We start from the raw sequence: 25,285 nt of genomic DNA on the forward strand, positions 1-25,285 counted from the left end.
GGAATTCCATCCCAATTTACAGATGAGGAAACTGAGGCTCAGAGAAGTTGTGACTTGTCCAAGGCCACACAGCAAGCGAGTGATAAAGTCAGGATTGTAACTCAAGCTTTCTGTCTCCCCCATCTCTGCTTTCTTTATTAGGCCTTAATAGAGCAGAACTAGGAAAATAGAGCAGTCTTTTCTGAATTCCTTGGATGATTTTCACCTGAGGACCTAGTGTTTTTCCCCCCCAGGAGCCACATTCAAATATGATTAGAACAGCCTTCTGTTAATTTTGATATATCTACCTGCCTTTTGAGTCCATAATATTTCTTCGGACAAAGAGATTATAACAATGTGTGTTGGTATGATCGATAATCTTGATGCCTGGCTGACAGTTTTGTTCACAGTCCTGTTTTAGACCTGTTTCTAGCTCCCCTTACCTTGGCTCTCTTTTTCCTAATAAGAGAGCCATGCTCTCCCCCTCTAGTCTCTAAGTTCATTGTGAATAGGGAACATGTCTACCTACTCTGTTGTATTCTCCCAAGTGCTTAGTACAGTGCTCTGTACACACTAAGCCCTCAGTAAATACCATGGACTGATGGATTGATTAGATAAATCTACTCAGACACCCAATGGATTCCCTAAGTGACCGTGCTATCTCCTACCGGAGGATGTGAACAACTTCAAAATAATTTGTGTTTTCTACCTAATGAGATCTGTGTGATCTGCGGTTGGGAGATTTCAGACATGGGGTTACTGCTTTCTGTCAGGGAATGGGAGGTCTTGATTCTCCCTCTCCAGTCCATGATCCTGAACTCCGAATCCCCATTCAAGAACTGTCAGAATCCCAGCGCCGCCAGAAAAGGGACCCTGCGCAAAATCTTAGCCAGAGCTCGGGTGGTAGTTTGGAGAGTGCTGAGGGGGGGCAGGGGAGCTGACTACTTGTCAAGCGTTTGTACAGCTCGGGGAGGAAGTTTACTGACTTTTCGGTTTACCAGAACTCCACGTCATGGGAGGCAACGGGGATTTGCTCTGAAATATAAGCTGAGAGCGAGAGCGGCTCTATTAGAGGTTACAAGTCAAAGATAGAATTAAAGCAGCCACATCCTGTGACTACAGGTTGTTTTAGCCGAAAGAATCCTCCACAGGGAAGAGGTGTGGAAGACATTGCAGCTGAGGGGCCAGTGGTCTGAAAGCCATTTTACTTTGAGACAGAACTGAAACCAATTACTAGTTTCATTTTTTTGAGCTAGAATTCTTGTTGGCTTCAATTGAACCCAAGCTTTCCTTATCCCCTAAAAACCAGCCACTCACGGATTTCTCTTTCAGGCATAGAAAAAGCAGTTGCTTAAAATGGATAAGGAAAGAGAGATATGGAGAACAATTCCATTTTATTTATTATTCATTCAGTCAGTCATACTTATTGAGATCTTACTGTGCACAGAACACTGTACTAAGCACTTGGGAGAATACGATACCACAATAAATCATTTTTATGCTATTTTTAAGCACTTATTATGGGCCAGGCACTGTACTGAACTCTGGGGTAGATACAGAATTATCAGGTTGGATACAGTCCCTGTCCCACATGGGGCTGATAGTTTTAACCCCCATTTTACAGATAAAGTAACTGAGGCATAGAGAAGTGAAGTGTCTTGCCCAGCATCATGCAGCAACATGGCCTAGTGGTTAGAAGGCCTGGAAGTCAGAAGGATCTGGGTTCCAAACCCACTCTGCCGCTTGTCTGCTGTGTAACACTGAATAAGTCACTTCACTTCTCTGGGCCTCAGTTCTCTGCCATTTGTCTGCTGTGTAACACTGAATAAGTCAATTCACTTCTCTGGGCCTCAGTTCTCTCATCTATAAAATGGGGATTAAGACTGTGAGCTCCATGTGGGGCATGGCCTGTTTCTAACCTGATAATCTGGTATCTACCCCTGTGCTTCCTGGCACATAGTATGCACTTAAAAAATGCTATAAAAAGAAAGTGGCAGAACTAGAATTAGAACCCAGGTCCCCTGACTCCCACTAGGCCCCATGTTGCTTCTTTTACCTTTTAATTGGCACAAGCATCTCTGGCAAATGGAAAAATTCAGGATAATCCTTTCTTGCTGTATGACACCTGTAAACTTGTTTTCTCCTGACAGTTTTGATTACGTGTCCAAATTAGCATTCAGAGCGGTTTCCCTGTTCATGCTGATGGCTGAATCTAGATTATCTAGTCTTAAAATCATCAGGTTTAAAAGTCAGCTTTGAACCCTCCTTGCCATTACTGAATTTTTGAATTTAGGACAGCAGCCTCCCCCTTCCTCGAGGCTGTTAAATTTAGGCCCACCCTCTCATAGGCAGATTCGATGAAAGTTTTTGAACCAGAGTTCCACAGAATCCGAATGCAGGGAGACCCAAGGGAGGCTGGAAAAATAAAATACACCACCATTGCTGCCTCCTAAAGCTTCGCTACTTCTGGGTTCTGGCTTACCCCGGAAACAGAAGTTACAACATGCTGTGAGAGACAGCTGTCTTGAAATTCCATGTCCCCTGGAAATACCAGAAGTCTCACAGGAAAGTCCACTCTTGCTAAATGCTCCTGAGGTTTGCGAAACTGAACTTGGCTCACATAGAGGAAGGTCAACGCGGTCTAGTCATCTGAGAAAAGAAGAGGCTCGGCTCTTTCAGATGCCCAGGGGTGGAGGAACCAAGAGCCTCTGCGTTCAAGTCCCTTGATGCTGCCTCTGCGGCTATCTCTTTGCTTTCCTGTCGTTGTGGGCAGGCAGTGTGTCTGTTTATTGTTTTATTGTACTCCCCCAAGTGCTTAGTACCGTGCTCTGCAGTCGGTAAGTGCTCAATAAATGCGATTGAATGAGTGAATGAATGAATGTTTCCACACATAACCCATCTGCCCATTCCCAGGGTAGGGGCCATCTTACGCTCTGGGGAGCTGTTTTAGATCAGATGGCCATTATTCATCGGGACAGAGATGCAGCCTGACAGAGAGCTGGAGACTTCTTTGTGCCTTGGGGAGACTAATCCCCTTCCCAGTAGTCTCTCCAAAAGGAGAGAGGACTCAGACCCCGTGTACTCTAATTTCTTAGGAAACAAGTGATCAACTTGTTTCGTCCCTGGGCCTTGACGAACTATGAAAAGCCTGAACTGCAGCCAACCAAATGAACGGGTTTTCTGTGGTTCGTCACCCACCCTTTCCTGTTCTACCCTCCCCCAGACAGGTGGTGGCTTGTGTTGTAGGACGTGATGGCTTGAAAATTCTAAGCCGACAGAGGTGAAAATGGTGAGGCATGTTGCTCTAGCCCAGTGTGCCGCCCACCCACAGGTGTGGGAACTGAAGTGCTGTTGAAGGGCTACGAGAGCGGCTGCAGTGCTCACCTTAGCCACATTTCTGGCATGATGGGAAGGGAGATTCACTCCCCATATCCCTCCAGGGAGGCAGAGAGCATTTCTAGTTGAGTTCGAGAAAAGTACCAGTTCCAACCACCTTCTGCTACCTCCTTGAGTCCAGTGCTGCTCTTTGGGCCTTGAACTCTGTGGTTCGAGGAAAATATGGAGGAGACGCTTATTCTCCTTGGCGAGGGTGGAATTGCTTCAGGGGGCAAGCCTCCTCAGAACAGGAAGCGTGGCCTAGTGGAAAGAGCATAGGTCTGAGATCAGAGGAAGTGGGTTCTAATCCCAGCTCTGCCAGTTGCTTGCTGTGTGACCTTAGGCAAGTCACTTCACTTCTCTGTGCCTTGGTTCTCCTGTCCTTCCTCCTATTTAGACTGTGAGCCCCATGCAGGACAGGGACTCTGTCCAACCCAATTAATTTGTATCTACCCAGTGGTTAGAACAGTGTTCGACACGTACTAAGCCCTTAGGAAATACTGTGGAAAAAAAACCCAACAAAACAAAACAAAAAAACATCCTCAGCAATAGCTTTTAGAACATTGCACTTCCAGGAAGATCCCCGGAAACCAAGTAGTTGCACATTTCACTCCTCTATTGCTAACCTTCTCTCTGTCCTTCGATCTCGCCTATCTTGACACTGAACTCTAGCCCACATCCTGTCTCTGGCCTGGAATGTCCTCTCTCCTCAAATCTGATGGACAATTACTCTTCCTTCCTGCTTCAAAGCCTTATTGAAGGCATATCTCCTCCAAGAGGCCTTCCCAGATTAAGGCCCCGCCCTTTCCTCTTCTCCCACTCCCTTGAGTCACCCCGACTTGCTCCCTTTGGTGTTCCCCCTGCTCAGCCTCCCAGCACTTCTGTGCATATCTGTCATTTATTTATTTGTATTGATATCTATCTCCCCCCTGCCTCTAGACTGTTCGCTGTGGGCAGGGAATGTGTCTGTTTATTATTGTATTGTACTCTTCCAAAGGTTTAGTGAGATGGTCTGCACATAGTAAGTCTCAATAAATGTGATTAAATGGATGAATGAATGAATGAATGCTTGAGGTGGAGGGAGGAAATGAATAACAGACCACATCTTCTCACCTCAGCCTCATAGCAGGGCGTACAGAGGAGGGGTTAAAACTATAGGAGACTCTTTATGAGGAGAGAAGAGGGGAGGGGGAAAAAGGTGGAGGGGGATAGAACAAGTAAGGGAAGTAGGGAAAGGGGAAACAGACAAAAGTGGGAGAGAGAAGACAGGGTGGAGAGGGGGCAGGGGAGAAAGAGAAGCAGTGTGCTTTAGTGGAAAGAGCATGGGCCTGGGAGTCATAGGACCTGAGTTCCAATCCCAGCTCTGACACTTGTCTGTTGGTGACTTTGGGCAAGTCACTCAACTTCTCTGGGCCTCAGTTACCTCATCTGCATAATGGGGCTTAGGACTGTGAGCCCCATGTGGGAAATGGACCGTGTCCAATCCGATTATCTTGTAGTAATAGTGATGGTATTTGTTAAGCACTTACTATATGCCAAGCACTGTTCTAGTCCATAGTACAGTGCCTGTCACATAGTAAATGCTTCACAAATACCATTGGAAAAGGAGGGGGAGAGAAAGAGACAGGAGGAAAGGGCGAGAGTGAGAGAAGAGAGAAAAGAGGGAATAGGGAAAGGGAAGGGGAGGCAAAGGAGAACAGGAAGAGGAAGGGAAAGACTACTTTCGTTTGCCATGTTGTCATGATGGTTTTTATTGCGGCCTTCAGCCCTGAGGCAGTGCTGTGTGCCAGCCCAAGATCAGTCAGTGGTGGCGGCTTCTCAGGCCAAAGCAGAAGACGACAGACTTGGGAGCTGGGCCCGGGCGGACAGGCTGGGCACACCCAGCCCTAACGCACAGGGACGACTGCCTCAATCCCGTGCCTGACTTCAGAAATTGGGTGGCCCTGAGGCAGGGAAAAGTACACCACCCCCAACTATGCCATACAATGTCATTACTTTAGGCTCCTGAGCTGGCAGCAGGAGTTATGCCAAAGTTATGCTGAATACCCTAGAGGGTCCCCCTCAGAGGGACATCCAGAACAAGTCCCATTGCCAGAGAGGCTTTGTGATTTCCCACCTCCACCCCCATGTCCCCGTTCACACGGGCACTGCTTCTGACTGAGAGTGGACCTTTTAAGCTTTTACCCTCCGATGCCCTTCATCTTCCCTCTGCTGCTTCATCATCCCTGCCCTCTGACGCCAATGCCACGGGGCACCCCGCCGTGCCCCATCCCCTCTGAGGCGATCTCCTTGCCACCTGAAGCTGGCCCTGCTCAGCCCCAAGTCATAGATAGACTCTCCTGTCCAGCCCTGTTTTAATGAGATGTTCATCCCCTTGATTCTATTTATTGCTATTGTTCTTGTCTGTCCGTCTCCACCAATTAGACTGTAAGCCCGTCGAAGGGCAGGGACTGTCTCTATCTGTTACTGATTTGTTCATTCCAAGCACTTAGTACAGTGCTCTGCACATAGTAAACGCTCAATAAATACTATTGAATGAATGAATGGAGTACTGCACATAGTAAGCACTCAATCATGAAAAATAATGATGATAGGATTTATTAAATGCTTACCATATGCCAAATACTCTACTAAATTCTGGGTTTGAGGTAAAATAATTAGGTAAGACAGCCCCTGTTCCACATGGGGCTCACAGTCTATCTAGGTTGGAATGCCCAGTTTACAGTAAGGCTCAATCAATCGATAGTATTTATTGAGCACTTACTATGTGCACAGCACTGTACTGAGTGCTTGGGAGGGTACGATACAACAGAATTAGTGGACATGTTTCCTGCCCATTAATGAGCTTACGGTCGAGAGGATCCTTAAATCAATAAATGCCATTGATTGATAGAAGGTATGGAAAAACCTCGACAGGGCTACAACATGTAGATAGGAGACACCACCACCATCGGTCTGCTCCAAGTGGCAGAATTGCTCTGTAGATGGGCCGGAGATGGAATGGGCAGCCTTAAGAGGGAAAGGCCAACCCTGGTGGAGGGGTGGGCAGTCGGAATGGGAGGTAGGAGAGAGAAAGGAGGGCAGACTGGGGTGCGGGATGGGGCCAGGAGACCAGGAGGGAACATCGGTCAGTCGATTGTATTTATAATGCACTTACTGGGAACTAACTGGAAAGCAGCGTGGCTCAGTGGAAAGAGCACGGGCTTTGGAGTCAGAGGTCATGGGGTCGAATCCCGGCTCTGCCACTTGTCAGCCGTGTGACTGTGGGCAAGTCACTTCACTTCTCTGTGCCTCAGTTACCTCATCTGTAAAATGGGGATTAAGACTGTGAGCCCCACGTGGGACAACTTGATTCCCCTGTGTCTACCCCAGCGCTTAGAACAGTGCTCTGCACATAGTAAGAGCTTAACAAATATCAACATTATTATTATTACTGTGTGCAGAGCACTGTACTAAGCTCTTGGGACAGTACAATGCAACAGTAGCACGGGCTTGGGAGTCAGAGGTCATGGGTTCTAATCCCCGCTCCGCCACTTATTGGCTGTGTGACTTTGGGCAAGTCACTTAACTTCTCTTTATCTCAGTTACCTCATCTGTAAAATGGGGATAAAGACTGTGATCCCCACGTGGGACAACCTGATTGTCTTGCATCCTCCCCCAGTGCTTAGAAAAGTGCTTGGCACATAGTAAGCACTTAACAAATGCCATAATAATTATTATTATATATATTTTGATGTAACAGATATTCCCTGCCTACAAGGAGCTTACACTCTAAAGGGGGAGACTGACATTAATATAAATAAGTACATTACAGATATGTAAATAAGTGCTATAAGTTGTGCCCTCCTTTATGCTCCCCAGGACTCCTGGGTTCCAGCCAGTGAGACTGGGCAAGGGGCTACTGTGTGACTGAGTGAGCTTGGACTGATCTGTGTGGCCTCCTCTTCCCAATAAGGATGGTGCAGCATGATGTTATGGATAGCGCCCGGGCCTAGGAGTCAGAAGGTCATGGGTTCTAATTCTGGTTCCACCACTTTTCTGCGGTGTGACCTTGGGGAAGTCAGTTCGCTTCTCTGGGCCTCAGCTACCTCATCTGTAAAATGGGGATTGAGACTGTGAGCCCCATGTGGAACAGGGACCGATTTGCTTCTATCCACCCTAGCGCTTAGTACAATGCCTGGCACATAGTAAGAGCTTAACAAATATCACAATTATTATTACGGTAGGAGCCACTGAGAGTGTTTTCTGGGAGCAGGTGAGGCAGAGCAGAGGCTCTCCACTCTCCGTTGAGTCTCAGGAGGCAATGTGGATCACTCTCAGCGTGCACCATGATCATGGGGAACAGGGCAGATGCAGGTCAGCCTCCTTCCTTAGTTGTAGCTGGATTTGAGGCCGGAGCAGTGGAGCTTGGTCTGTCGGGAGGGACGCCTATGGTATCAGCTTCCCAAATCCAGGGATATTGCTTGGGCCAATGAGAATGGAGAAAAGACCGGGCATCTGGGAATAGGGCACTGTAGAGGGACAAGCCCCCTCAAGTTCTCTGACCCCTTCTTCCCTTCTTCTCCTCTCCTGTCAGAACCCCTACTACTACTAATAATAATATTGGTATTTGTCAAGCGCTTACTATGTGCGGAGCACTGTTCTAAGCGCTGGGGTAGATACAGGGTAATCAGGTCCCACGCAGGGCTCACAGTCTTAATCCCCATTTTCCAGATGAGGTAACTGAGACACAGAGAAGTTAAGTGACTTGCCCAAAGTCACACAGCTGACAAGCGGCAGAGCTGGGGTTAGAACCCATGACCGCTGACTTCTAAGCCCGTGCTCTTTCCACTGAGCCACGCTGCTTCTACCCAAACTCACCCAAGAGCCCAAGACCCTGACAACTTCAGCCTCTTCCACTCTATTTCTATGCAGGCTGCAACTCTTTTCCCCATCTCAGCACTCTAGGCAATTGTGACAGTGTGGATGCTGGCCCACAGATCCAGGACGGTCATAGCTGTGGGAATAAAGCGCTGCAGTGGTTTGGCAAGAGTCAAGGCCATTTCCTGAGCCCTCTCCCCAACCCCCACCATGGGGTAGGCCAGCAGCCAAAACTTGGCAGGCTTACAGTCGGTCCAACCCTTTCCGCTAGCATCAGCTGGTCTGCCTGGGAGGGGAGGCGATTGCTGGGAGCGAAATTGGTTTCTCCAAGATCCATGGCCAGGAACAATTGCCTTCTGGGGCTCCCAAGGTGCTGGCATGATTATCTGAATGTTAGCTTCAGGTCAAAAATGGATTTTTTGGAGAAATCCTTGACCCCAAATGTGCCTGCCTGCTGCAGCCCTGGACGGGAAGAAATCACAAAGTAGGAATCAGTTTCGAGTTCTAATTCACAGCCCCACTGTTACCCACCAAGTCTTCACAGAGCCCCACCCGACCCAGACCTCAGTCCCTAGCGGGCCCCGCTCCCTCTATTTCCTTCAGAATGTCTTTCCTTCCAGTCATTGGCGGGGCAGGCCTCCGGCTACCCATCTGGAAATCCTTCACCCTCGCCCCTCACTGCTAACCCTCCATGGGTCTTTCCTTTAAAAGGCCGAAGAGAAAAAGCACTCCAGTCTGGTGATCTAGATCTCCCCTTCTAGACTGTAAGCTCCTTGTAGGCAGGGAATGGGCAGTGCTCTGTACACAATTAGTGCTCAATAAATATCACTGATAGATCGATCGATTGATTGATTGAAAATCTCTCCCCCTAGAGGTTCTGTGAACTCCTGGGTCCCACGGATCCTAAGTGGAAGTGGGTAGAATGTTGATCCCTGACCCTCCTCTGGGAGCTTTTTCAATCCTGCTCTACCTGGCTGGGGAATCTGGACTCTGAAGGATGGATGGAGATGCCAGGAATGCTCTAGAGAATTCCAGGCCGATGATGTTTGAATCCTCAGTACGTTGGCTATGAGCCTTGTTTGCCAGGGAAGGAAGTTTCCCTCACTTTTTCCTTCCCGATCTAATCTAGAGAAGGATTTCCCCGGAAAATGCTAACAATGTCAAGAGAAGCAGAGCGGCCTAGAGGAAAGAGCACATGGGGGTTAGTAGACCTGGGTTCTAATTCTGGCTCTGCCACTTGCCTGCTGCGTGACATATGGGCAAGCCACTTAATTTCTTTGTGCCTCAGTTTCCTCATCTGTAAAATGAAGATCCAATACCTGTTCTCCTTTACCCCCTTAGACGGTGAGGTTTATGTGGGACACAAACTGCGTCTGATTCATTGGGAAGTAGCGTGGCTTAGTGGAAATATCCAGGCGTGGGAGTCTGAGGTCGTGGGTTCTAATCCTGCTCTGCCACTTATCAGCTATGTGACTTTAGACAAGTCACTTCACTTCTCTGTGCCTCAGTTACCTCATCTGTAAAATGGGGATTAAGACTGTGAGCCCCATATGGGACAACCTATCTTGTATCTACCCCAGCGCTTAGAACAGTGCTCAGGATATAGTAAGTGCTTAACAAATACCATCATTACTATTCATCTGATTATCTTGTATCTACTCTAGTGCTTGGCCTGTAGTGATAGTTTAACAAACACACAATCATCATCATTATTAAACCTTAAGTGAGAAGCAACATGGCCTACTGGTAAGAGCACTGGCTCAGGAGTCAGAAGCCCTGGATTCTAATCCTGGCTTCACCGCATGTCAGTTGCATGAACTTAGACAAGTAATGTAACTTCTCTGTGCCTCAGTTCCTTCATCTGTAAAATGGAGATTAAGACTTTGCGCCCCAAGGGCGACTTGGACTGTGTCCAACCCTTTTAGCTTGTATCTACCCCAGTGCTTAGTACAGTGCCTGACAGATAGTGAGTGCCTAACAAATACCATTCGTTAAGTGCTTACTATGTATATTCATTCAATCATATTTATTGAGCATTTACTGTGTGTAGAACACTGTTATAAGTGCTTGGGAGAGTACAGTACTACAGTAAACAGACATTCCCTGCCCACAATAAGCCGTATATATACATGTATATATATTTTGGCCACAATCATTCAGATATTTTATGGCAAACCTCCCCCGTCACCAGAAACATCTCTCTATTGGAATAGCTGTAGTATGAATCCCAGTATCTTTGGGGACTGCTTTTCCACTTTTCCAGTGCACACCCAACCCAACCTCTGTTAGGGGTCCCCAAGCTTCGGTCCATCATTATCTTCATCAACCATTGGCGGAAATACACCGAGTTTCTGATCCTTTCAAAGGCAGGTGAAGCAACCCGAGAATCCTTCACAACTGGAAATGATGAAGAAGGGATTGCCGAACTCATAGGGAAGGAGAACTAAAAGTCTGATTTGGGTCAAGCTTCATGAGGGGGAAGAGAGAAGCGGCATGGCGTAGTGGATAGAGCACAGGCCAGGGAGATATAAGATCATGGGTTCTAATCTGGATTCTGCAACTTGTCTGCTGTGTGACCTTGGGCAAATCAGTTCACTTCTCTGGGCTTCACTTACCTCACCTGTGAAATGGGGATTGAGACTGTGAGCCCCATGTGGGATATAGACTATGTATAACCCATTTTTCTTGTATCCACCCCAGTGCTTAGTACAGTGCCCGGCACATAGTCAGTGCTTAACAAACACAATAATAATAATTATTATTATCATTATTATTAGTATTACTAATTTAATCAGTCATGTCTATGCTCTCCTTGGCATGTGCTCTGAGTGTGTTGGTCTCTATAGCGAATGGTATCAAGCCTGAATAAGATAGCCAGGTCTCCAGTTTAAAGCCAGGAATCTTCCTTGTGGGATTCAGTCATTCTTCCAGGGAATTTGAAATCATCAGAGACAAATGGAATTGTATTCAATAAGGACTGGGGCTGGAGAGTTGGTCTGGGAGGAACAGAGTCCACCAATTCTGAAGGATGTCCTGGGGGAGGAAAGCTCCTCTTGGATGCAAAATGATGGAAAGTGCTTGGGTCTGGGAGTGTGAAATCCTGGGCTCTAATCCCAGCTCTGCCACTTGCCCTCTGGTGCAACCTGGGTAAGTCACTTAACTTCTCTGAACTTTAGTTACTTCATCTGTAAAGTGGGTATTGAATACCCTTTCTCCCTCCTACTTATTCATTCAATCACATTCATTGAATGCTTAGTATGTGCAAAGCACTGAACTGAGTGCTTGAGAGAGTACGATATTAAAAGACACATTCCCTACCCCCAACAAGTTTACAGTCTGGGGGGAAGACAGACATTACCTATGTGGGACAGGGACTAGACTAGTATGATTATCTGGCATGCATCCAGTGCTTAGTACAATGCTCGGTGCATAGGAAATACCTAACAAATACCACAGTTATTATTCCTGTAAGGAACAGATTCACCATACACTGACATCACCCCTACAACTGCCAACTAGCAGACAACGGGAGCCCTCATGCCTGCCGAGCACCGATCCCACTGCCTTAGGGAGTTGTGTCCACGGATGGATTCCACTACCCAAGGGGTTTGAGGTGGATTGAAAATGGGTCCACAGGGAACACTGAAATGATCAAGATTGAGAGAGCCTGCTTCGGCAGGAAGAACTCACGTTATTAGTTTCCTTAGTCGAAACACTGAGAGATAATTTTCTAGTGATTTTTAATTACGTAGGTGAAAGGAAAATACCTTTTCCTGAGGATAGGCCAGGTTTGGCTGCCACATGAGGGGAGAAAGGGAAACTTACGGGAAGGATTTTATAACAATGAGCATTGTTAAAAGTTGGAATTCGTTACCTGAGAAAGTAATGGACTGAACTTCTAGGGAGGATCTCAATAGTAGAACCGATTCTTACTTGTCTGAGGTCTTTTTTGTGCTATCTTGGAAGAAGGCAAGAAGATGTACTACCTGTCCCTTTGTGGGACAGGGACTGTGTCCAAAATGATTTGCTTGTATCCACCCCAGCGTTTAGTTCAGTGTCTGGCACATAGTAAGCGCTTAACAAATACCATGATGATGATAATTATTATTAATATTGCTCTTTCTGCCTCAGTTACCTCTTCTGTAAAATGGGAATTAAGACTATGAGCCCCATGTGGGACATGGACTTTGTCCAACCTGATAAACATTTATCTACTCCAGTGCTTAGTACAGTGTCTGCCACATGGCACACGCTTAACACATACCATAAGAAAAAAGTCCTTTCCTGGTCTCTGAGTCTCAATTCTTTGTCCCCTTCAATCCTGGGTGGGCTTCTGAAGGGGTGACTTCTGGGAGCTTCAACATGAGCGAGAGAAATTTCTTTCCATAAGGAATGGACTCAAGTCACTCTACAGCAATGAGGAGGGAAAGACTTCTTTCAGTGGTATGTTTACTGAGCTCCTAATGAGTACAGAGTGGTTGGAATGGACACTTACTATGTATGGAGGCCTTTGCTGGGTGCCTGCTGTTTTCAGATGTCTATCCCGGATGTCTGTTGTGTGTAGAATGCCTACTGGGTACAAGCACATTAAACTAGTTGGCTACTGTATGCAGGGCACTGTATTGGGTGCTACTGTGAACAAAACATTGTGCTGAAACCTCCATTATGCTCAGAGGTCTCTCCTAATCCATTCTTGTGAGCAGAGCCCTGAACTGAACACAATAGGAACAAATTAAAGAAACAAAAGACTTGACCCCCTTTGGAGTTGGCAGTTTAACACTTAACTTTTCTTGCCTCAGTTGCCTCATCTGTAAAATGGGGATTAACCACCTCCCCCTTAGACTGTGAGCGCCGTGTGAGACGGGCTATGTCCAATCTGATTAACTTGGAGCTACCCATGCGCTTAGTACACTGCTTGATGGATAGTAAGGGCCTAACAATTGCCACAGTGGTTCTCATTATTCAAGGGGAGAGGAGCCCCAAAAGGGGATGTGACTTCAGGTGTACTGGGCTAATGCAGAAGCGTGAGAAGGTTCCTCTTTAGATATTTCTCCGGTGGATTCGCTCTGTGTTTGCTGGGTGATTCGTTTACCTAAACTGCCCCTGCTCTAGGCTGCCTTAGATGGCTATTTGTCCAGTTTTATAATAATAATAATGATAATGGTACTTGTTAAGCACTTACTATGTGCCAAGCACTGTTCTAAGCACTAGGGTAGATACAAGTTGATCAGGTTGAACACAGTCCCTATCCTACATGGGGCTCACACTCTTAGTCCCCATTTTGCAGATGAAGGAACTGAAGCACACAGAAGTTAAGTGACCTGGCCAAGGTCACACATCATACATGTGGTGGAATGGGATTAGAAACCAGGTCCTTCTGACTCCCAGGCCTGTGCTCTACCCACTAGGCCACGCTGATTCTTGAGCAAGCAGGTTATCAACTGGTCTGCCTCCTGCCTGGTTTAGATTGGACACCTGATACCTTAATGTGCAGTATTTATTTTTTAAGTGCCAGCTTCTCTCCTCCTTTGCTCCTACTGCTGGAGCTCAGAAGTTCACCAGCTTTCACAGACACTGGGAGGGGAATTCCAACGTCTGGAGTGAGCAGAGAGAGTCAGGGATCTTCTCTTGAGGAATAATTCCAGGTTCTGGTGGTCTCGACACTTCCACAAAATAGCGTGTATCACCTCATTTCTCTGAATGCGGTGTCTCATGTGTCTGACTATCTGCCTGTCTGGTCTACTTCAGGGCCTGCAGTGGTCCCCCTGACTGTACCCTTGTGAGGAGAACTAGGTGAGGGAGCAGAAGGTGGCTTTTTCTACCCTTCCTGTTTAAGCAGGTGCATGGTAGTGCTGTCTTAGAGGGAGAGGGAGAATTCATCCATATTATTTCATGCCGTGAAGGAGACTAGTCAGGGAGAGCACAGGCAATTCAAATATAGATAATCGGAGATGCCTCCTTTTACTCAATTATTTCAGTCTCCTCCACCATCAGGATACCAGGGAAGTAACATAGCTGATTAAATTGCCTTTCATTTGCTTTCATCCTGATCACCAGATTGGCCACTGATGGCTATCCTGAATACCAGAAACGGAAATCTGTGTGCCGTCGTTTATGTTCTTCTGGGCCGCCGGCGTAACATGAAATCATAGCCTCCATTTTGCTGAAGCATGCTCATTGCATTCTGGGGTGGACAGGAGGAAGGGGAAGTTGGGCCCCCCTCTTTGGGCCAGAGTCTTTACTTCCCCTTCCAGGTCTGTATGAACCCTAATAATAATAATAATGGTTTTTCATTCAATAGTATTTATTGAGCGCTTACTATGTGCAGAGCACTGTACTAAGCACTTGGAATGAACAAGTCGGCAACAGATAGAGACAGTCCCTCCTGTTTGACGGGCTTACAGGTTTTTGTTAAGCGCTTACTATGAGCCAAGCACTGTTACACTTTAAGCCCATCAATGGGCAGGGACTGTCTCTATCTGTTGCCGATTTGTACATTCCAAGTGCTTAGTACAGTGCTCTGCACATGGTAAGCACTCAATAAATACTAGTGAATGAATGAATGAACTGTTGTAAGCGCTGGGGTAGATACAAGTTAATCGGGTTGGACACTGTCCCTGTACCACATAGGGCTCACACTCTTAATCCCCATTTTACAGATGAGGTCACTGAGGCCCAGAGAAGACAAGTGACTTGCCCAAGCTCACACAGCAGACATGGAGTGGAGCTGGGATCATTCATTAATTCATTCAATAGTATTTATTGAGCGCTTACTATGTGCAGAGCACTGTACTAAGCACTTAGAAGGTGCAATTTGGCAACAGATAGAGACATTCCCTGTCCAATGACAGGCTTACAGTCTAATCGGGGGAGCAATCCAGGCCCTTTTGACTCCCAGGCCCTTCTGACTCCCAGGCCCGTGCTCTAAGCTTCGCTGCTTCTAAGGCTGCATCTGAGCAGTTGAACGGGCATCAGAAGCCACGGCAGAAGGAGGTTAGTCATGGGAAAACAAAAATGACCAAAGAGCATCCTATATGACAGTGGATCTGGAAAAGGAGTAGGGAAGCTGAAAACCAGACAGATCTGTGGGAAACTACATTCCCTCCAAGGAGATGCTGAGACAAATGGAGACAGCCAGTCCCAGAAGAAGGAGGAAGAGCCACAAAGAGGATGATTAGTTTCTGAGTAATTAAGAGTGACCACGGACGTGTCAACTTTAATTTCCCCTTGACTATACTATAACCTAGAATTTGTCTATGGGAAATCAGGAACTGATAGGGTCCCAAATTTTAAAAAAAGGAACTCCAGAAAGTGAAAGAATAACCTGTTTTGAAAGAGATAGTTGGTTTTTTTTAAAATTCAATTCAGCTTTTGAAGCTTTGGGAAAGTAATGCAAATTTGTGGAAGATAGCTTTTTTTTTTTTTTAACAGCCATGTGGTAGGGACACACTTACCTTCTGCAAGTGCCTGAAAGACCTCGGGAGAGGAAGATTTTTAACTCATTATGTGATACTATTGCTGAAGTATAATAACTGTACTTTATTTGGTTCATTAAAAGTGGTTTGGAATGACATAAAAAATTCATAACTTTATATGGTAAAAGTTGGGGAACATGCTATTATTAACCAATGATTTCCAAAGATTGACCATGACTTTTTCCTCAGAGGTTCACGTCAGGATTATTTAGCCATAGAAAAGTTGTGACCCTACTTAAAACTCACCTCCTCCAAGAGGCCTTCCCAGACTGAGCTCCCCTTCTCTCTACTCCCTCTACCACCCCCCCTTCACCTCTCCGCAGCTTAACCCTCTTTTCCCCCCATTTCCCTCTGCTCCTCCCCCTCTCCCTTCCCATCCCCTCAGCACTGTACTCGTCTGCTCAACTGTATATATTTTCATTACCCTATTTATTTTCTTAATGAAATGTACATCGCCTTGATTCTATTTAGTTGCCATTGTTTTTACGAGATGTTCTTCCCCTCGACTCTATTTATTGCCATTGTTCTCGTCTGTCCGTCTCCCCCGATTAGACTGTAAGCCCGTCAAACGGCAGGGACTGTCTCTATCTGTTGCCGACTTGTTCATTCCAAGCACTTAGTACAGTGCTCTGCACATAGTAAGCGCTCAATAAATACTATTGAATGAAAAGTTGTTCAATTCTTCTCTGGAGCCTTAGACACCTTCGATACATGCTTGAAGATGAATTGAGGGGATTACAGCACCAGCGCCCTGAAATTATATCAATCAATCAATGGTATTGTATTCTCCCAGGCACTTAGTACAGTGTTCTGCTAACAAGGGCTTGATAAGTACCACTGATTGATAGATTAGTTGGTATTTACTGAGTGCTGTTTCCCAAGCAGTGAACTAAATTCAATAGTGTTTATTTATTGAGCGCTTACTATGTGTAGAGCATAAATGTTTGGGAGAGTATACATGATCCCTGCCCTGGAGGAGTATATAATCATATCTCCATGAACTTCATTCATTTATTCAATTGTATTTATTCAGCGCTTACTGTGTGCAGAGCACGGTACTAAACGCTTGGAATGTACAATTCGGCAACAGATAGAGACAATCCCTGCCCAACAATGGGCTCACAGTCAAAAATTGGGCCTAAGGCAGGGGAAGGGCTGAGGAGAGATGCAGAGAAGTTGCATGCAGAGAAGCTGCTCTGTCCTGATGAGCTTGGGTGGATAGCTAACAAGCCCACTTTGTGATGTTGGGCAAGTCAGTTAACTTCCTGAGCCTCAGTTACTTCACCTGTAAAATGGGGATTAAGACTGTGAATCAATCCCACATGGATCATAGACTGCGTCCAAGATGATTAGCTTGTGTCTATCCACCTCGGTGCTTAGCACAGTGCCTGTCAAGTAATAATAATAATAATGTTGGTATTTGTTAAGCGCTTACTATGTGCCGAGCACTGTTCTAAGCGCTGGGGTAGACATAGGGGAATCAGGTTGTCCCACGTGGGGCTCACAGTCTTAACCCCCATTTTACAGATGAGGGAACTGAGGCACAGAGAAGTTAAGTGACTTGCCCACAGTCACACAGCTGACAAGTGGCAGAGCTGGGATTCGAACTCATGAGCCCTGACTCCAAAGCCCGTGCTCTTTCCACTGAGCCACGCTGCTTCTAAGTAGTAGGTGCTTAACAAATGCTGTAAAAAAAATAACACTTCTCACTCCAGTTTAGACTGTGAGCCCTTATAGGACAGGGACCACCTTGTATCTACCCCAGTACTCTCCCAATTGCTTAGTAGAGCAGTCTTTGCACACAGTAAGGGCTCTTTGAATGCTGGTTGGTTGTGTGATAAAGTAGACTGCTGTCACCTTATCATTTTAACCTGTTTTTATTCAGGAAATTACACTGACTTTCAAATGCATAAAGCTCCAGGTCTTCAATTTTGGGGGGACTTTAGAGAAAGGTTTGCTCTATTAATGAAAAAATGAAATAGTGATGATTGGTTTATAGAAATGGTTATGGTGAAACAAACACATTTGTTCTCCCAGTAATATACCAAGGCTTCTGACTGCTTCAGAGTTGGCCTTGTTGTGGTGATCAGAAACACGATTATAAATTTACTGAGCCCCCTGTTTAGAGTTCTTTGCTGTCATTTTGGGAAGTGGGAGTTTGGGGTTAACTAGAGCATACAATCAGATCTTCTGCGATGAGATGACCCTGGGGGCTTTACCACGGTCGTTTTTTTCCCCCATAATGGCAATACATTTTGGTAAAAATGACATTAATTCTTCACTTTAAACAGTCCCGTATTGTCAGTTTTAGAGTGTGAATGCTGTTGTTGTAAAAGGTATCCTGCCTCCTCTCCCTTTTCCAGTGCCTAGTCTCTTCCCTGAAAAGATGGACGGTGGCTAGCTTCCCCACTCAGCCCCAGGCAGAGTGAAAAGGATTGGGTCTTGCAGCAGATCATCCACTTTAAATGGTGCCATGGGGACACCCAGAGGCCCTGGTCAGGCACTTTGCCCTAGAAAAGCTGAAAAAGTTTCAACTGTTTCTAGGGAGTTTGATTTGCTGCATTGGAATCTTAGGCCCTTTATTCCTTTTTGAGACATAGGCTTGCTATGTTTATGTTATCGTCCCCAACTTAAATTATGAGCTTGATGATCTTTGTTGTGTACTTATCTATACCTAGGACAGTGCTTGGCACAATGTAGTGCATTTTAATAAAGAATTGGGGTGATATACCTAGACTGTAAAGCGTTGTGAGAAGGGAACATGTCTACTAACTCTGTTGTATTGCGCATTCCCAACTGCTCTGTGCACAGTAAACAATATCATTGATGATGATATACCCTTCAAAAATGCATTTATATACATTTATATGAAAGTGTGTTAATCAAGAAATCAGAGTTGCAAACCCCTTTGAAAGGAAATCAGTTAATCAACCACTGGAATTTATTGAGCTTGTATGGTCTGTACAGCACTGTACTAAGTACTTGATGCAGTATTCCCTCAGGTTCACAATCATTCAGGTGTTTTGAAAACACAAACAAGTTTCTGACCACCTCCTTTTATATGTTCATATCTGCTCAAATATTTTCACTGGGGTTAAAATGCACATACTTTGTACATTCAATTATTCATTTTTATTGTCATTACTATTTATTTTTATTAACTGCTCAACATTAATCCAAGTACTTATCCTGTCCTGCCTTGATTTACTGCATCAGCTTCCTTACTGACTTCCTGCTTTCTGTTTCTCCCCACTTTAATCCACACTTGACTCTGCTGCCCGGGTCTTTTTTCTACAGAACCATTCAATCCATGTTTCCTCACTCCTCAAGAGCCTCCAGTGGTTGCCCAACTACCTCTGTGTCAAACAGAAACTCCTTACCATTGGCTTGTTAGAGCCAGCCCACACAACTTGTTCCTCTAATGCCAACCTACTCACTGTACCTCTATCTCATCCATCTCACCGCCGACCTCTTGCTCATGTCCTGTATCTGGCTTAGGACACCCTCACATTTCACATCTGACAAACTATCTCTCTTCCCACCTAGTAATAATGTTGGTATTTGTTAAGCGCTTACTATGTGCAGAGCACTGTTTTAAGCGCTGGGGTAGACACGGGAATCAGGTTGTCCCACGTGGGGCTCACAGTCTTAATCCCCATTTTACAGATGAGGTAACTGAGGCCCAGAGAAGTTAAGTGACTTGCCCACAGTCACACAGCTGACAAGTGGCAGAGCTGGGATTCGAACTCATGACCTCTGACTCCAAAGCCCGTTCTCTTTCCACTGAGCCACTCTGCTTCTCTAGTAAAACCACATCTCCGCTGAGAGGCCTTCCCTGACTAAGCCCTCGTTTCCTCTTTTCCCATTCTCTTCTGCCTCTCCCTTGCATTTGAATTTCCTCTCTTTATTCACCCCTCCCTCAGCCCCACAGCACTTAACTACGTAGTCATAATTTATTTATTTATATTAATATCCTTTCTCCCCTCTGGTCTGTGAGCTCACTGAGGGCAGGGAATGAATCCTCCAACTCTGTTATATTGTGCTTGTCCAAGCTGTGCACATAGGAAGCCCTCAATAAATATGATTGATTAATTGATTGATTGGTTGGTTGTTACCGTAGATCAGAGTTGGCGTCCTTCTAATGCAGAAGAGTCAATAACAATCATTTGGTCATTCAGTGCATAAAGATCTAATCCTTTGAATTAAACAGTTATTAAATTAACTTCAAACTAGTGTACTTTATCTTGGAAGTGTAATTCTGAAATAATAAAGGGAGGGAGAGAAATGGATGTGGAAGAGATGAATCGATCATTGGTATTTATCAAGCACTTACTATGGGCAGAGCAGTGTAGTAAGCCTCTGGGAGAGCACAGTACACCAGAGGTGGTTGACGTGATCTCTGCCCGCGGTGAAGCAGCATGGCCTATTGGAAATCATGGGCCTAGGAGTCAGAGAATCTGGGTTCTAATTCTGGCTCCACCATTTACCTACTGTGTGACTGTGGACAAGTCACTTAACTTCTCTGGGACTCAGTTACCTCATCCCCTATAAAATGGGGATTAAGACGGTGAGTCCTATGTGAGACAGGGACTGTTTCCAACCTGATTATCTTGTATCTATCCCAGTCCTTAATACAATGCCTGGCACACAGTGAGCACCTAACAAATACCACTTAAAAAAGAGCTTACAGTCTAGAGGGAGAGACAGATATTAATATAAATAAAGGATTTATAATGAAAGTGCTGTGGGGCTGAGGGTGGGGTGAATGCCAGATTCTCAAAGGGTACAGATCCAAGTGCAAGAGATGGGAAGGGATAATAAAGGGAGGGAATAATAACCAGTTTATTCAGTCATTCATTCAATCGTATTTATTAAGTGCATACTGTGTGCAAAGGACTGTACTAAGCACTTGGAAAAGTACAGTGTAACAACAGATACATGCTTCCCCACAGCGAGCTCACAATCTAGAAGGGGAGTTTATTTTTTCTGTCTATTTGGGAAAGCACCAGTGTGGGGTAATCATTGCAGAGAACCACTTTCACACACTATGCAAACATGTTAAAGGGTGTTAGGTGTTATTCTTGACTCCCATTATTGAGGTAACACCTTTTCTAGTACTTCCGCTGGAGGAGAAGAAGTGTTAGGGTAGGGGGTGGGGGAGATGAAGAAACACAGGTTTAAGTGAATAAAATTTGGAAGGAGAAAACCTCCAGGTGTAGCTTGTAGCAGGTGATGGGGTTGGAGGGAGGCAACTGTTGGCAATTTAATGCCTCCTTTTCACCTGGAAAGAGAAAGAGCTACCGATATGCTTGCTTTTGCTGCTGGCTCTTAGCTCCTTACACCCTGCTTCAGTGGTCTGTTGGAAGCTGGCAGCAGTGGCAGAAAAGCCCTTAAAGCAATTTCGGAGGTCTCCAGCACCCTGCTGCTTAACTCAGCTGTATGGGACCTAGCCTGTGGGGGAGATCAGGACCAGTGCTTGCAGTAACCAGCATGGGGTGGCTCTTGCCCTGGCTCTGCCCAAATGCCCAAGGCAGGTGAGTGGTCCCTTTTGCTCTAAACTGTAAGCTTGCTGCGGGCAGGGAATATGTCTGTTGATTGTTGTACTCTTCTAAGTTCTTAGTACAGTGTTCTACACACAGTAAGTGCTTAATAAATACAATTGATTGACTTTGCTGCCCTTGGTGCTGATGCTTGAAGATAGTGGCAGGAGTGGGTCAGTTCACCATCAGGGAAGGGGATAGATGACTCCCTCAGGGGCCAGGGGTAGTGGGGAAAAAACAGCTGAAGCTTGCCCGGCAATCTGATGAAGATGATGGTGGTATTTAAATGTATACTATGTGCCAGGCACTCTACTAAGCACTGGGGTGGATACAAGCAAATCTAGTTGGACCTAGTCCCTGTCTCATATGGGACTTACTGTCTCAGTCCCTATTTTACAGATGAGATAACTGAGGCACAGAGGAGTGAAGTGACTTGCCCTAGGTCACACAGCAGATAAGTGGTGGAAATGGGATTAGAACTCATGACCTTCTGACTTCCAGGCCCATGCTTTATTCACTATCTGGTTATAACCAGAAACTCTGCTGGACTAGAGTCTACTAGCTACTGGGCTAGACTACTAGCCTGTAAGTTCTCTGTGGGCATGGAACACGTCTGCCAACTCCTTCATATTGTCCTCTCCCAAGTGCTTAGAATCAGCACTCTGCACACAGTAGGTACTCAGTAAATGCCAGTGATTGATCCGGATAGATGGGGCTGCCTCCTGTCATTAGAGGGTAAGGAGTGGGGCTGCCATCTTGTCTTTTCAGTAGCACCTTTCAGCTCAAAGGGAGGGACAGGCCAGCTCCTTTCTGCTGCCTAAATTTAGATGACAAATCTAACAGTATCACCTTAATGGTGCCAGCTCTCACTGACTGGGAACGTATGTTTGAGAATCACAACTGGTTTCAAGGAAAGCCAACTCAAGCTCCAGATTATAGGTTCCCAACCTCTGCTGTAGATATGAATATTATGTTTTAAGTGCTCAAAACATAATCTTACATCTGCTCACAAGGAGCTTAGAGGGTATGCTCCTTTTGGGCAGGAAATGCCTTGCTTCTCTATATTGTACTTTCCCAAACACTTAGTTTGATGCATTGGACCCAGTGGGTGCTCAATAAATATTAGCACTAAATTATATATATCACTACTTAAATGGAGTTTCAGAAGGGAAGCAAATTTCAGCCAATAGATGGGGCACCTTTTTTTGGAGAACTTCATGCAAAACACCTGGATAGAAATTAACAGAATGCTATTTTAGCAGGCTTAAACTAAATTTCCTAACTGCAGTGTTAATGCAGAGTACCATCTAAATATGTTTCTTTTAGGAATTTCCAAGTTTGAACAGGTCATTATCAAGGAAAACTAGTTCTGCCGTAGTTGAAGAATTGTGACCTGGAAGTGAAATAAGAAAGTGGTCAAAGCCAGTGATGCTAAAACAGATAAAAATCATTATCATCATTTCTGAACTGTATACATACACTTTGAATTATATTTATTTAGAATGTTTAGCATCAATATTTATATCTCAAGAGGTCTCGAGACTTTGGATAAGCCTAATGAATGCTGAATTAAGGAAAATGTTAGTAGTTCTGGGATGAATCACTTGATGGTGCATATGAGTTGATAATATTGCCAAATTGAATTTTCACCCAGATTGTTCAATAATACTGAAAAACAACTATCCCATGATATCATTGCAATGATGATTCTTAGAATAATAGCTAAATTCACAGAATCATATAAGCCAGTTTTAAGGAGTTTGCAGTCTACTGAGGGAGACAGATAACTATTTCCATGGCATATTGGATAGAGCACAGACCTGAAAGTTGGAAGGTTATGGGTCCTAATGCTGGCTCCACCACTTAATAATAATAATAATAATGTTGGTATTTGTTAAGCACTTACTATGTGCAGAGCACCGTTCTAAGTGCTGGGGTAGATACAGGGTAATCAGGATGTCCCACGTGAGGCTCACAGTCTTCATCCCCATTTTACAGATGAGGGAACTGAGGCACAGAGAAGTTAAGTGACTTGCCCACAGTCACACAGCTGACAAGTGGCGGAGCTGGTATTCGAACCCATGACCTCTGACTCCTAAGCCCATGTTCTTTCCACTGAGCCATGCTGCTTTTGTGCCCTTGGGCAAGTCACTTCCCTTCTTGGTGCTTGTTACCTCATCTTTAAAATGGGGATGAAGACTGTGAGCCCTTTATAGGACAGGGACTGTATCTAACCTGATTTGCTTGTATTTACCCGAGCAGTTTAGTACAGTACCTGGCACATAGCGCTTAACAAATAAATGCAAAATGTATAATTATGTGATGGGGGAATGTAACAGTTTAAGTGCTTGGAGGGGCCAGGAGGGCCAAGGTAGAAGTAGGGGAATACAAAGTAGGGAGATTAGAGATGATTTGCATAAAGTCTCTTGGACTAGTTGTGGTCTCAGAATGGCTTTGAACTTGGGGCAAAGTTGTGGTTCTGTGAGAAACAGCATGGCCTAGTGGAAATAGCAGGGGCATGGGTTCTAATATCAACTCTTCCCCTTGCTTACTGTGTGACCTTGGGCAAGTCACTTAACTTCTCCATAAAAGGGGAATCCAATACCTGCTCTCCCTTCCCTTCAATTGTGAGCTCCAAGTGGGATGGGGGCTGTGTCCAACCAAATTATCTTGTATATACCCCAATGCTTAGCACAGTATTTGGAACATGGTAAGCACTTAACAAAGACAGTTGTTCTTGTTATGTTAGCTTTGAAGAATCACTGCCAATTAATGGCATTTATTGAGCACTTACTGTGTACAGAGCACTGTACTAAGTCCTTGCAAGGTGGTAGATACAATTCCTGCCCATAAAGAGCTTACTGGGAAAGAAGGAGGACATTCCAGGCAAAAGTGAGGATGTCAGCAAGAAGTCTACATCAGGAGAGAGGAGAATGAGGCACAGTAAGTGAGTTATCATAAGGGGAATGGAGCTTGCCATCTGTGGGGTAGTAGAAGAAAGTGGATAAGTAAGAGGGAGAGAACTGATTTAATGCTCTAAGACCAGTGGTCAAGAGTTTTTGCTTGTTACAGAGAGCAAAGGACAACTATTGGAAATTAAGTTCATTGTGGGATGGAGATATATCTTCCAATTCTGTTGTATGGTACTCTTTCAAGCAAGAGCTTAGTACTCCCCAGCTCACTCTCCCTTCTGCATCATCTGTGTAGTGGATAGAGCACTGGTCTGGGAGTCAGAAGGTCTTGGGTTCTCATTCCAGCTCCACTGTGTGAACTTGCTGATCACTGTGTGAAGTCTGCTGTGTGAACTTGAGCAAGTCACTTCACTTCTGTGTACCTCAGTTCCCTCATCTGTAAAATGGGGATTGAAACTGAGCCCCATGTGGGACAGGGACTGTATCCAAATTGATTTGCTTATTTCCATCCCAGCACTTAGTACAGTGCCTGGCACATAGTAAGTGCTTAACAAATACCATCATCAACATCGTCATCACTTGTATCTGTGAACTTTGGACACTATTTGTCCCAGCTCCACAGCACCATGTACTTATCTTTAAATTATATATTAAAAATTATTCACATGAATGTGGGTGTCCCCCTCTAGCCTGAAAGCTCCTTAAGGGCAGGGAACAATTTTGTTCTAATTTGTTCTAATGCTAATTTTGTAGTTGTGTGCTCTCCCAAGTTCTTAATACAATGCAGTGTACATAGTAAGTGTTCAATAAATACCATTGATTTAGTACAGTGCTCTGATGAATAAATCCCATTGCTGATATTGTGCAGTATGTTTTAGAAAAATCATGTAGATTTTTCTAGATTTTACAACAGAGTGAAGTAGAGACTGGAGAGTAGTCAAGTCAGGATACAAGTCTCTCCGATGATGGGAAACTGGGAAAAGGGAACCCAAAATTCATAAATGAAAGTACCCGGCAGAAACTAGTGGAAATGGTAATGATGTATTTGGGAGTGTTGTTTCTGAGAGCACAAAGCTACTTGTGTTTGTGTAGCTTCTTAATTCTCTCCTTTATTCCAGGTGATTGATGGTATTGGCAGTGGCCG

At 45.1% G+C, this 25,285-nt stretch overlaps 1 protein-coding gene across 12 annotated transcripts in view; it reads left to right on the plus strand.

Moving 5' to 3' along the window:
* The window catches only part of PTPRC (protein tyrosine phosphatase receptor type C), a 168,783-nt gene that overhangs the window by 35,678 nt on the left and 107,820 nt on the right, over window positions 1-25,285 (plus strand). The window contains exon 1 of one of the 12 annotated variants that reach the window (XM_029062919.2): window positions 21,006-21,223. The exons of 8 other annotated variants lie outside the window; for them this stretch is intronic. In XM_029062919.2, the coding sequence (XP_028918752.1) occupies window positions 21,211-21,223 (13 nt within the window). In that variant the 5' untranslated portion in view covers window positions 21,006-21,210. Of the gene's footprint in view, window positions 1-21,005; window positions 21,224-25,285 lie in introns of those variants that run through there. 3 more of the 12 variants (XM_029062926.2, XM_029062928.2, XM_029062930.2) reach the window with 3 other exon arrangements.

This window comes from Ornithorhynchus anatinus, chromosome 4 (genome assembly GCF_004115215.2).
Source record: "Ornithorhynchus anatinus isolate Pmale09 chromosome 4, mOrnAna1.pri.v4, whole genome shotgun sequence".
In the NCBI taxonomy this organism is placed as follows: Eukaryota; Metazoa; Chordata; class Mammalia; order Monotremata; family Ornithorhynchidae; genus Ornithorhynchus; species Ornithorhynchus anatinus.